The sequence below is a fragment of the Neovison vison genome, chromosome 6, assembly GCF_020171115.1.
Source record: "Neovison vison isolate M4711 chromosome 6, ASM_NN_V1, whole genome shotgun sequence".
Taxonomy (NCBI): domain Eukaryota; kingdom Metazoa; phylum Chordata; class Mammalia; order Carnivora; family Mustelidae; genus Neogale; species Neogale vison.
The window spans coordinates 155,024,998-155,038,639 of NC_058096.1; the positions used below are offsets into that span (position 1 = coordinate 155,024,998).

Here is a 13,642-nt window from a genome sequence, read left to right on the forward strand (position 1 = left end):
TAGTCAGAAGAAGAAGAAGCACGGGCTTTAGGTTGTGTGTGTGTATAAAGAGATTTATTAGAAGGAATTGGTTCACATGACTGTGGAAACTGAGAAGTCCCAAGATCTGCTGTCCACAAGCCAGAGACCCAGGAATGCTGATGGTGTAGTTCCCGGCTGAGCTCAAAGGCCTGAGAACTAGGGATGCTCTAAGTTCTAGTCTGAAAGCCACCAGGCTTGAGACTGAAGAAGACCTGATGTTTCAATTCAAGCCTAAAGGCAGAAAAAAAGACTGATGTCCCAGCTCAGGGCAGTCTGGCAGGAGCACTTCCCACTTACTAGGCCTTCTAGTTCTATTCACCTCTTCAAGTGATTTGATGAGGCCCACCCACTTAGAGAGGGCAGTCTGCTTTACTCACTCTGTAGATTCAAATGTTAGTCTCGTCCAGAAACCCTCACAGATAGACCCAGAATAAGGTTTGACCAAATATCTGTGTACCTGTGGCCCAGGCAGGTTATGATTTCTACCCTGTAGAAAGTGTGACGGAAGTTACCATCTTAGCTGGGACAGCTGGGAACTCTTCCAGGAGGAGCCAGCATTTAGTGTCATCTTGAAGACTGAGCATGCACATCCTGAGGGGAGCTCACAGAGATAAAAGGTGAGGTCTCCCTTGCCTTGGAGCATTTGCAATCTTGTTGGGGAATTTGAAGTAGCTGCATGATTTAAGAAACAAAAGAACCCCATTTAGTGCCACACGTGTCTGTATGAAACAGACCTCTAGAGTGATACTCTCTTTTTGTTTGTTTTTAACCAATATATCAGAAAAATATCCAGCTCCCAATAACCGGTTGATAAACCAGATTTGAAGCATAGCGTATTTGTGGGTTGTAAACAGAAATGAACTTGGCAGGCCTTGCCCACAGCACCATCACTGCTCAGAATGTACCTGGCTTTGTTCTTCCTGGGAGCTGCCTTCAGAGCTAAGTCAACCCACAAGAAAGCAGGTCTCATTCGATTTCACAAAACACAGTGACTGCCTCTTGACGGTTTTCCCAAATACAAAAGGGAGGATTCTCCACTATGATTCTCAGAAATGTGGTTCTGAAAGTAAAACCAGTCGATGTGCCCAGAGCCAACTGGGACAGCACACACAGCCTTGCTGGATTTGGGGTCCTGCCTCCCTGGGTGGACACTGGGAGAAAAGACTCATTTGGATGTGGGGAATCAAAAAAGGGGAGCCCCTCGAAGTATCAGTCACAGGGGAGAGCATACAGCCCAGGGGGTTGAGGGAATGTAAGGAATGCTGTCATGGAGAAAGAGGGGTCTTAAAAGGGTGTCTTGAGCAAAGTGCTTGGAACTTGGAAGAAGAGAACTTGGAGACTGTCACAGGAGAGGAAGTGGTTAAATGCGGGAATGAGCGGTACCTTGCATTCCACTCCGCTGAGTCTCAATTCCTAGGGATGTTATCTGGATCAGGGCTGGGCAAACTTCCGCTATACAGGACCAGACAGTAAGTATTTTCTCTTTGGGGGGCTATACAATCTGTCATGACTACTCAGCTCTGCTTGCACCTTGAGGTCAGCTGTAGACAATTTGCCAATGAATGAACGTGATAGTCTTTTTTTTTTTTTTTTTAAGGATTTTATTTATTTATTTGACAGGCAGAGATTACAAGCAGGCAGAGAGGCAGGCAGAGAGAGAGGAGGAAGCAGGCTCCCTGCAGAGCAGAGAGCCCGATGCGGGGCTCGATCCCAGGACCCCGAGATCATGACCTGAGCCGAAGGCAGAGGCTTTAACCCACTGAGCCACCCAGGCGCCCCTGAACGTGATAGTCTTTCCTGTAAAACTTTATTCCCACAAACTGGCTGTGGGCCAGATTTGGCCTATGCCCATAGTTTGCTGACTTCTGCTCTATATCATCTCTGGTCTCTCTCTTCTCTAAGCCAAAAGTACTTCCACTGACTTTTACATTAAAAATTTTAAATTTCAAAATATTTATAATAGTTTATTTTGTCTTAATTTATTTTTTATTAATTTATTATTTTATATTTTTAAAAATATTTTAAATGTCTTACTACATTAAAATTTTTAAAAATTAAAGATTTATTTACTTATTTTAGAGAGAGAGAACAAGGGAAGGGGCAGAGGGAGAGAGAGAGAAAATCCCCAGCAGATTCACCACTAAGAATGGAGCCCTACATGGGCTTCATCCCAAGACCTTGAGATCATGACCTGAGCCGAAATCAAGAGTCAGCTGCTTAACCATCTGAGCTACCCAGTGGTTTAAAATTTAAAATGTAAATTTTAAATTTTAATAAAATTTTGAAATTTAAAAATAAAGTTTTAAATAAAAATTCAAATTTTAATTATTTAAATTTAAAATAAAAATTTAAATTAATTTAAAATTTTATATTATTTATTTAAATTTAAAATAAAAGTTGAGGGACGCCTGGGTGGCTCAGTGGGTTAAAGCCTCTGCCTTCAGCTCAGGTCATGATCCCAGGGTCCTGGGATCGAGCCCCACATTGGGCTCTCTGCTCAGCGGGGAGCCTGCTTCCCACTCTCTCTGCCTGCCTCTCTGCCTACTTGTGATCTCTGTCAAATAAATAAATAAAATCTTTTAAAAAAAAGACTTTAAGGGCGCCTGGGTGGCTCAGTGCGTTAAGCCGCTGCCTTCGGCTCAGGTCATGATCTCAGGGTCCTGGGATCGAGGCCCATATCGGGCTCTCTGCTCAGCAGGGAGCCTGCTTCCTCCTCTCTCTCTCTCTGCCTGCCTCTCTGCCTACTTGTAATCTCTCTCTGTCAAATAAATAAATAAAATCTTTTAAAAAAAAAAGACTTTAAAATAAAAATTGAAAAAATTATAATTTTAATATTAAAAATATTTAAAAATTAGAAGAATGGTCTAGCTCAGTCGGTAGAGCATGAGACTTTGTTTTCCCCCTAAGCAATAACAAGACTGGATTTGCTCATAAATTTGTGATTTGGGAGGAGCTCAGTAGGACAGTCTAGCTCTGCTTCCCTCATCAGCTGGGATGGCTTGAAGGTGGCTGGAGGCTGGAGTCATCACATGACTAGCAACTGATACTGCTCTGGCCAGGGCCAGAGTACCTACACGTGGCCTCTCTGTGAGCCTGCTTGGATGGTCCACAGACCAGTGGCTTGGCATATATATATACACACACATATATATATTTATATGATTATATAATTAATTACATATTTATAGATTATAAATATATAACTTATGTATAAATTTGTATATAAATATATGAATTATACTTAATTATACATTATATAATTATATATTTTTAATTCTATAAATATATAACTTTTAAAGTTTTTAATTCTTTATTTACATTCAGATTAGTTAACATGTACTGTATTATTAGTTTCAGGGAGAGAATTTAGTGATTCATCATTTGCCTCTAACACCCAGTGCTCATTCCATCAAGTAGACCATGAGACTCTTAATCTTGGGTCTATAAATTTGAGCCCCATTTAGGTGAAGAGATTATTTAAAAAAAATTTTTTTTAAAGATTTTATTTATTTGTCAGAGAGAGGGAGAGAGAGCGAGCACAAGCAGACAGAGAGGCAGGAAGAGGCAGAGGGAGAAGCAGGCTCCCTGCCGAGCAAGGAGCCCGATGCGGGACTCGATCCCAGGACGCTGGGATCATGACCTGAGCCGAAGGCAGCTGCTTAACCAACTGAGCCACCCAGGCGTCCCGAGATTATTTAAAATTTAAAAAAAAAAAAAAAAAATTGAAGTATTGCTTTCTTTTTTTTTTCAAGATTTTATTTATATATTTGAGAGAATGAGAGAGTGAGCATGAGAGGTGGCAGGTCAGAGGAAGAAGCAGACACCCCACCCCCCTTCACACACACCCCCCACTGAGCAGGGAGCCCGATTTGAGACTTAATCCCGGGACTCCAGGATCATGACCAGAGCCGAAGGCAGTTGCTCAACCAGCTGAACCACCCAGGCACCCTGAAGTATTATTTTTTTGGTTTTTTTTTTTTTTTTTAATTAACAATGCTCCCTTCTGGCACTTCTTAGTTTTAAAATGCTTTGATTTGCTTGATCAGAATTCATCATAATGAAGTGTGTCCCCATTTTATAAGCAAGAAAATTGAGCTTTAGAGCCTCATGGCTTCTCCCAGATGCACACACAGCTGGGGTCCATCTCTCTCGATTTCCATCCAGCATTTTTTTCTGATCTTGTTCCATTCCAAGCATGCCTCTGCCTGAGTAATGTATAAGAACCCAACCAGCAGTCAGGGGACCAGGACTTGTGGACCCATGAGAGTTTCCCAAGCAAGCCCGTCAGCCTCCACCTACAGGTTGCACACTCACATGTGGGCCAAGACCAGACAGGTCATGCAAGTGAGTGTAAATTCAGTGAGTGCTGAATTCTCACCATCCAGAAACAGTTTGGAGGCATCTTAACCAAATGGGGAATATTCTTCACTTCCCAAAGAAATAAATTGCAAACGGGCTCTCAGAATTGTTAGATCTGTTGTTTATTTCCCTCCCTAAGGCAATCCAGAAATCTGGGCTTTTGTGTGAACTCTTTCACTTTTAAAATATTTATAGCCAAATTTTAAAAACTTATTTTGTTACTGACAGATGCTACAGGTCAAACATGTCTGACTTCGGGTTGAGGGGGTTTCTATTTCCTGCTTTGAGAAGCCCCTTTGCGACCTCTCCGAGCATTCGCGAGTGGGTTGAGCAGTGTTAACTGGACATCCTGAGTGGGGTCTGCGGAAAGTTTTCACGTGTAACAGTGGAGGTCTCAGGTCTTTTATTACCTGCACCCAGCAGGGGCTCATGTAGGAACAGACTAGTTTGGACGCTCACTAGCCCCCACTGTATGTCCCACACTAACTGAAGCATGACAGGGGTCAGGCGGACCAGGACTCTCCAGAGATAGCCAATAGGCTTCTGGTGCCAGACTGAGCCTTCTAGAATTTCACTGCTCAAAGTGCAGCCCCTGGACCAGTAGCATCACATGGGAGCTTATTGGAAATCTTTGGCCCTGCCCCAGACCGACTGGATCAGAAGCTCTATGGAGGGTCTGGAAATCTCTATTATAAGCTTTTCAGATAATTCTTAGGCACCTAATGTGTAGAAAACACAGGTTTACAGATAATACGGGTCCACACCTCTTCCCTGGAACCTTTAGGCCAGATATGTTTGCAATCACGATTTTTCTTTTTCCAAATTTTAGGAAGAAGTAATCTGGCGCATTTATTACGTAAGTTGACCCCTCCCCCTGAGTCTGGGGGCAGCACTGTAATCAGACATGTTAATATTTCTGCAAAATACTTGGATTTTCCTGCTAAAAGGAATGATAAAGACTGCATTGCTCCCATGTCCATGCTAGACAGTTTTCGCTGTCAAGTGACTTTGGGATTTACTTTTGGTTTTTCAGAGCATTTGGGGAATATCTAAGATTTCAGAGAAGGGAGCAGTAGATCCCTTTTAGTCCCCTGGAAGCTTGACTGGGAGACCCCCCAAGGGACACTGCAAAAAACAGAGTGGTAGTTTCGCCCTATATCTCTTTGCTTGACAAGGCATGAGCTTTGCACTGGACTTGGCTTGACAATAGGCATTTTCCTTAACACATCTGAAGAGAATACAGGTGCACATTTACTGTCTCCTTCCTTAACATGGAGCGGGAACCACAGCGGGTTGCCGAGAGCACCTCTGAGCTCCTGGGCAGTATCATCTACTAGAGAGGCTGCGATGTGCTTTCTGACAAATCTGGTCTGAGCTCAAACTTCAAGGCAGAACAAAACAGTTTGTCCTCAGAGCACTGAGCACCAGGACCTCCACAAAAGCTTTTTCTGAGCATTCGTCCTCTGTACCTCACCCCTGTTGGCTTCACTGCAAGCCCTCGGAGCCACAGGGGTCACAGGGCAGAGGCCGGTGGGCGTGGCCTCCTGCTGTGGGCAACAGCAAGCCATCATTGGGAAATCCCTACTGAGTGCCAGAGGTCATGCTGGGTCCTTCAGATCTTAAAGTGTTTCACCTCCCAGTAACTGTAAAGAGGGAATGGATTATTTCTGTTTGGCGGGTAAAGAAACTGAGACACTAGAGGATTTTTGTAGGAATGGGATGCAGGTCCTGGGAGGCCAACCGCAGTTGTCAGCCCTGGAGTCTGCTTGGCTCCCAGGGGACACAAGTGCCCTGGTTCTAGTCTTCAGGAATTCGCTGGAAGAATCTGCCTCCCCTCTACTGGGAAGGAATGAGGCATTCTTGACAGTTAGGTTTGGTCAGTGGCAGATCCCAATAACACAGTGTGGAGGGTCAACAAGGGGGCTAGCTGAGGGTTTTTATCTATGGGTGCCTTTATGGGGGGGGAGGACATTTTATACCAAAGAGGGATCAAATTTCAGAAAAGAAAAGCCTCCCTCCACCTTCCCCAAAAGGGAATAGCTGGAAACCTTTTATTTTTTTATTCATATATAATTATTATTAGCCCCAGGGGTAAGGTCTGTGAATTGTCAGGCTTACACACTTCACAGCACTCACCATAGCACATACCCTCTCCAGTGTTCATAACCCCACCACCCTCTCCCTTTCCCCCTCCCCCCAGCAACCCTCAGTTTGTTTTGTGAGATTAAGAGTCTCTTATGGTTTATATCCCTCCAGATCCCATCTTGTTTCATTTTCTCCTTCCCTCCCCCCACAAATCCCCCACATTGCCTCTTAAATTCCTCATATCAGGGAGATCATATGATAATTATCTTTCTCTGTTGACTTATTTCACTCAGCATAATACCCTCTAGTTCCATCCACGTCTTTGCAAATGGCAAGATTTCATTTCTTTTGATGGCTGCATAGTATTCTATTGTATATCTCTACCACATCTTCTTTATCCATTCATCTGTTGATGGACATCTAGGTTCTTTCCATAGTTTGGCTATTGTGGACATTGCTGCTATAAATATTCGGGGGCACATGCCCCTTCAGATCACTACATTTGTATCTTTAGGGTAAATCCCCAGTAGTGTGATTGCTGGGTCATAGGGTAGCTCTATTTTCAACTTTGTGAGGAACCTCCATGCTGTTTTCCAGAGTGGCTGCACCAGCTTGCATTCCCACCAACAGTGTAGGAGGGTTTCCCTTTCTTTGCATCCTCGCCAGCATCTGTCAGTTGGAAACCTTTTAGAAGGCACTGTATTTGTTCAATGACCCCTGGGGTCCAGGGATGCGAGAACTGGCATTTGAGTTGGAGGAGCTCAATGGTTGTTCAGCTGGAACAGTCTCCAACTCAGGTCCTGTTGCTCTGGAACAGTACATCCTCCTGTTTCCGAAACACTCTGGGCTGTTCCAGAACCCGCTGAAGCTTCGCCTTGCCCTCCTTCCCTTCTGTAGTCCCACAGATCTCTTTTTCCAACCTCTATAACAATCTCAGATCCAGGTTCTTTGCCCTTCTTTTTTCTTTCCCTCTCTCCACCTATTTTCACGAGTTTCCCACACCTGGTGTCTCCCCCAGACATACTTATTCTGGGAGTCCTCGAAAGATGGGGGGAGCCATTAGGTTTGGCTCTGAAGTAGCCGAACAGAGGCTGTGAGAACCCATTGGGACCCTTTGGGGTGGTTGTGGGGGAGGGAAACTCTTCCCCACTTCTCTCCAAGGGAAATAGAATTTCTTGTTTCCTTGCGAAAATCGATTCGGCCACACTTAGTACAGAGCCGTGTTCCCACTCCCTGTGCGGCCCAGCAGCAGCGGGGACAAGGGCCCGAGCCTGTGTCAGGGTGGCCCTGGCCAGGCTGGCCTCTCAGGAGTTCGCTCACTCATGTCTCCCCTCGTATGGGGACTGGACATGCAGGAGTGCCCCCAAATCCATGTTTAAAGACATTCCTCACAGCACTGTTTATAATCCTGGGAAAACTAGACACATCAAATGCCCATCAACAGGTGAAAAGTTCAATTCGAAGGTGTTCGTGTCACGACAAGAATTGAGGTCCCTGTGTTTGTACTGACGTGTGAAATTGTCCCTGGTATCTTTCTCAATGAAGAAAGAAAAATCTCAATGAAACAGAGAAACCCCACTGAGTTTCCTGATTCCATGGCTCTGTTTGTGTAAGAGTGTGTGTTTGTGTAGACCTCAGAGGAAAGGGTTGAGGTGAAAGGAGTAGACTTGACTTTCTACTCCAGATTATTCTGTCCAGACGGGATTTTGTTTGGTTACCATGAACGTGCATTACTTTTTGATTTTTTTTTCTCTTATGCATTTTAATGTTTTAAATGTACTACATGGCTAATTTATTAAATGAATAAGCTTAACGGCTACCCATAAAAGGCTACAAAATGGAAACTGAAGTCTCACACCCCTCAAAGATAACGACATCAAACTGTTTCAGCATTTAAGAAAAAAAAAAAAAGGAAGTCCTTTACTTGGCAAATAATAAATGTGCAAAACTCTAGAGGTAATGTGCAATTTAAAAAAGAAAAAAAAAAAAACACTAGAGGTTTAAAAAAGGCACGGATGTGTTCCTGGACCAAGAAAACCCCACAACCAGCAAACATAATGAATCATCCAGGGAAACCAGGGCTTCCTGGGGAGTTTTTTTGTTTTTTTTTTAAAGACTTCTTTATTAGGGGGAGAGAGTGAGGGGGAGGGACTGAGGGAGAGAGAGAATCTCAAGCACACTTTCTGCTTAGTGGGGAGCCCAGTGCCGGGCTTGATCCCAGATACCTAAGATCATGACCTGAGTGGAAATCAAGAGTGGACACTTAACCAGCTGAGCCACCCAGGCGCCCCAGGGGGCACGTCTCTCATGGCAGGCGAGCTTCATGGGCAGCCTGAATCCTGGGCCTGACCCTTATCATAAAGGTTAATCTCCTTAACCCAGAACAATATCAGCAAAGTGTGGAGGTGGTCGGTGGGATACACAGCCCACCTCAGAATGTGAGGACCTTCCTCTACATGCCTTTCTTTCTTCTAAAAGAAAAAGATACTGCTTCCCTCTTACCCCTACCCATTCCTGTCTCTGGATTACTGAGGGAGAGCTGTTAGACCCTTGGTGGCCTACCTCGGAGAGGAGCCATCCTCTTCCTACCTGTAAAAAGCGTTGGTTTTCTGCCTCAGTTTTGCCCCATCCCATCCCCACTTCTCCCCCTTGTTCTACAGACAGATCAAGTTTTGCACATTTCACAGTATGATTTCCTGAAGTTTAACTATAACGGAAAACCAAATATCTACTTGGATTTACATCTCTCTCTTCTCTAAGAATAGGAAAAAATTAGATGAAGCCAGGGGTGAGATTGGTTCCCAGAGGGCTCTATTAATATGTATAATGTTCTCTTCATTTTTAAGAAGTTGCTGCTAGGATTGCCGCTTAGCCTGAGGGGAATAGAATATTGGCTGGGGCTGCTTTGGGAAGAGCTGTCTCTCAGCTCTGGGTCCGGGACAGGTACTGAAGTGCCATGGCAGCTGGGGCCACCATCCTCACAGGGGGGCCCCCCAGCTGCCGGCCTTCCTCAGCCAGTAGGTTGCCAAGGCTGAAATCTGGATGAAGCAAGGATCAAGAGCAATTTGAAAGAGAGAGAGGTGGCCGAAGGGACAAGCAAGGCAGCCTGGGGGTCTTGGGGACAGGTGAGGGGTGTCTGGGTGTGCCATGTATAAGCTGGTGGGAAGCCCCCTCCGCCCGGAGGCACAGATAAGCTGCTTCTCAGATCCCTCATCCCTGCCCCCTTCAAGTGTCCAGATGCACCTCTTACCAGACCTGGTGTGCAGTTCTTGAGCAGTCCAGAGGTGCCAGACCTTCCACGCTCCCTGACCTCCCCACCTCCCTGTTTCCCCCAGGGTCTGTGCTTTAATGGCAGTGCCTTCGTCTTATACCTCTCGGCAGCTGTGGTGGATGCATCTTCTGTCTCCCCCGAGAGGGACAGCCACAATTTCAACAGCTGGGCAGCCTCATCGGTGAGTGACCAAGCCCTTTCACCTGCCCTGCCCCCCTCCCATGTGATCAGGGTCACAGTCTCCTCCTCCCAGAGGGGCTGGTGATCCAGGAGGAGGACCAAGCCATCTGTGGGGGCAGGAAAGCCTCACCTGTGCTCCTAACACTCTGGCAATTATCTTGTTGGTTGGAAAGCTGCAAAAATTGCTGGGGCCTCCTGATGGCCTGAAGTGAGCAGGGGCTAAATGACCCAGCTTGAGTGAAAGTCAAATAGGCAGAACAAGATAAGTGTTTGAGGAAGAAAAAATATTTGAGACAGTCTGAGAATAATTCTATTGACCACAGTTCAAGTGGGAAGACAGTTGCAAAAAAAAAAGAGCACACTATAATTTTATTTTTACTTAAGAAGTGGAGATGTTTGTTTATGCAATGAGAATGCTTAGGAAAGCACACGCCAGCAGAGGTTCCTTCCAGAGACGGTTGGGTGGATGGTGGGGGGAGCAGCCTGAGGGGCTTCTGCCTTTTTCTGTATGCTTCCATACTCTTTGCATATTTACACCATAAATGTGTATTGTAGTTCGATTTTAAAAATGAGTTTTAGAAGTTTCTCTAAGATTGGCCTTAAAATATTCCATTCCCAAAAGAAGTAATTGGTGGGGATGGGGTTGGGGGGATGGAGGTTAGACAGGAATACCAAAATGATCATGTTAAAACTGATCGATGATATACAGCCATTCATTATATTCTTCTTCTTTTTTTTAAAAGTAGGCTCCATGCCCATTGTGGAGCCCAACATGGGTCTTGAACTCATGATCCCGAGCTGAGATCAAGAGCTGGACGCTAGATCAGTCGACTGAGCCACCCAGGCAACCCGCCTCCTCTCTTTCTTATAGTCTTATATTTATATTTGAAAGCCTCTATTTAAAGGTAGAGAGCATGGTGCACATGGTTCAGTCAGTTAAGTGTCTGACTCTTGATCTCAGCTCAGGTGTTGATCTCAGGGTCTGGTGAGTTCAGTCCTGCACTGAGCTCCATGCTGGGAATGGAGCCTACTTAAAAAAAAAAAAATTAAATCACAAGCTTTAACAACACTGGGCTCCAGCTATCCTGCAGCAAGAACCAGCCAGAAATGCCCGATGGCTGCCCCTTCTAAAGGGCCTGCATTTTCCCTGCTCACCATTCATACCCCGTGGATTCATCACTTCCTCCCACACACTTGACTCCTTTATTTAACTGACCCTGTAGCAATCTGAGGTTAAGCCCTGGTCTAAAACTGTCTGTACTAAATTAGGAATACATGTGTTTTTCTCAGGTACACAACCACCATGTTTACCCCGAAGTGAACACCCTGTGGTTATTTGAGCAAAACTACAAGCTTTCCAGATATGTTTCCAAAAAAAAAAAAGAAAGAAAGAAAAGCAAAGCCCCAAAACAGAAAACCCCCGAAACAACCAACATAGCCAGGGATCATTTCAGAAGGAAGGTAATTGAACCAATAAAGCAATTTTAGATGAGAAAGCCTGGAGTCAAGGGATGCTATAAGTGCCTGATTCAGTGGAGGTGAAATGATAACTTCTGCTAATTAGAATGTGCCCTAAGCCCTCTTTCTGTTATGCTCTGTTTTCTCCAGTTCTTCGCCTTTTTGGTCACCATCTGCTATGCTGGAAACACATATTTCAGTTTTATAGCTTGGAGATCCAGGACCATACAGTGATTTGCCATTTTGAGAATTTTAAAAGAAAGGAGAAAACAAGAAGAATCTCACTGTAAAAAACAACAACAACAACAAACTGTAGGTATAATGTATATTTCCAGAGAATTGTATTTAACTAATGTTTTTATATACTTAGTTAAATTTGCTCACAGTGGTTTGTTACAATTAAACTGGATACTTACTTGCAAATTGTTGTAGCTTACAATGAACTCTTAAATATCTTGTTGATGTCTTTATGGACCTTATTTTCTTAGACAATGTATAAATAGGTAAATTGCTGATGTTAAGACTGTGTCGAGTTTGTAAACTTAACTTTTAAAATGCCAGATTCTTTTCTGAATTAAATGTTTCAAAATCTGGGGTAAGGTGTCTGATTTGAGAAAGGAGACCTACTGCCAAAGCCCAGGGTTGGGGGCTGTGGGAAATCTTTATCCTCACAAGGCTGCTCAGTGGTAGTATTGTCCAGACACCCTTGTACACAGCCACCAGGCCAGGATGGTAGAAGAGACCCGTCTCCCCGAGGCTGGGGTGGTCATCAGCGGCCACAATTCCCACATGCCAACCAGCTGGCCCAGAAGGCATCTAATGAGACGTGGCCTTGGAGCTCAGTAACAAGCTCCCCCTGAGTGATGCTGCCGAGTGCCCAGACTGATGGGCTGTGTGGTTATTGTTTCCTAATATATATTAAAATAAGTGTATAACCATTAAACCGATAAATACTTGCAGGTACCTTAAGGTACCTGCTGACCCCACAGTGACGCGTGTACCGTACTTTGTGGAAAATACCCGACCAAGACGTCTCCAGTCTCCAGAACTTCTATTTTGTGGCCACGCTGTTAGAGACTGTCAGATGGCGGGAAGAACCCCAGGCAGCTAGGCAGGTGTGTGTTGAAGCAGGGTGGTTCTTGCTGGCACGGCAATGTATCTTGGGTGATTTTTTTCAATGTGGGCTTCTGTTGAAAAACAAAAAACCACAGAAACATTAGTATAGTTGACGACAGTGAAAAGTCTTAGTTGCTCGCTCTCTGTGGGCACAACTCCCATGGCCTCTACTCTCCCAGTGCCGTTTCTCTCCCCTGTCAGTTGTTTGGTTGGTCTTCCTGTTTAAGTGTAAGTTCTTCTCCCAGTTCTGTTTACCCCTATATAGGAGAGTTGAGATTGCTTCAGTGACTAACACCCACCACAGACCAACCCACAGTTCTGGACCCAAATAGCTAGTGGGGAGGGGGGGCATCCGGCATAAGGTGGGTGTGGGGTCCAGATGGGTGGGAGTGGGTGAGTGTTGGGGGGATACAGGGGGCCACTCTGAGTCTAACGTGCAGATGACCTGGGCTGCAGTCCAAGGGAAGCTGCATCCCCAGCCATCACCAGGACACCCTCTCAACTTGCCTGATTTTGCAAGAAAAGCTGAAATCACTAGCCAGAATTGGTGGGCTCTGCCTCTCTGTTTCTCTCTCTCTCTTTCTCACTCACAAAGGCATATCCGTCTTCCATATACTTTGGGTGTTTTTAAGTATGTCGCATTGCAACCAAAGCTCCACACAAGGCAGACAAACTGTAACCTCCAGATGTGCCTGTTTTTGGAAACTTCTAGAAACAGCCATCAAGAAAGAAGTCTGTGTTATGTCCTCCCTACCCGCTGTGGGATGTGTGTGTGTGTGTGTGTGTGTGTGTGTGTGTGATTTCTATGATCATGGCCCCATTGATAGGCAGTAACTTCTGCAGTGAAAAGTTCCATAAACCACTTTGAAATGTTCTCCAAAGAGACCACAGCTATAGGTCTTTTTTGAACCAGTAGCACCAAGGAGATTGATTTCAAGAGAACAGTACTTGTTTGTGTCCATGCAGAGGCACTTGGTGTTTGTATTCGTGGTTTTTCAGGAGTTTGACCATTTGTGTGGTCCTGAACGTTTGCTACAAAAACAGAACAAAGCCCAGAAATACACGATTTTTTAACTGAAAGGAAATTCTTATTTCCTCTTTTGAATACTGACTTGGTTCTTGAATTTTTAAGTGTGGGTTTTTAGACAAAAT

At 44.7% G+C, this 13,642-nt stretch overlaps 1 protein-coding gene across 1 annotated transcript in view; it reads left to right on the forward strand.

The window, feature by feature from the left end:
* CMTM8 (CKLF like MARVEL transmembrane domain containing 8) overlaps positions 1–11,968 on the forward strand; it is a 107,257-nt gene extending 95,289 nt beyond the window's left edge. Inside the window, exons 3-4 of the mRNA XM_044252624.1 lie at positions 9,801–9,917; positions 11,525–11,968. Of these exons, the coding sequence (XP_044108559.1) occupies positions 9,801–9,917; positions 11,525–11,608 (201 nt within the window). The 3' untranslated portion in view covers positions 11,609–11,968. The remainder of the gene's footprint in view (positions 1–9,800; positions 9,918–11,524) is intronic.
* The last annotated feature ends 1,674 nt before the right edge of the window (positions 11,969–13,642 follow it).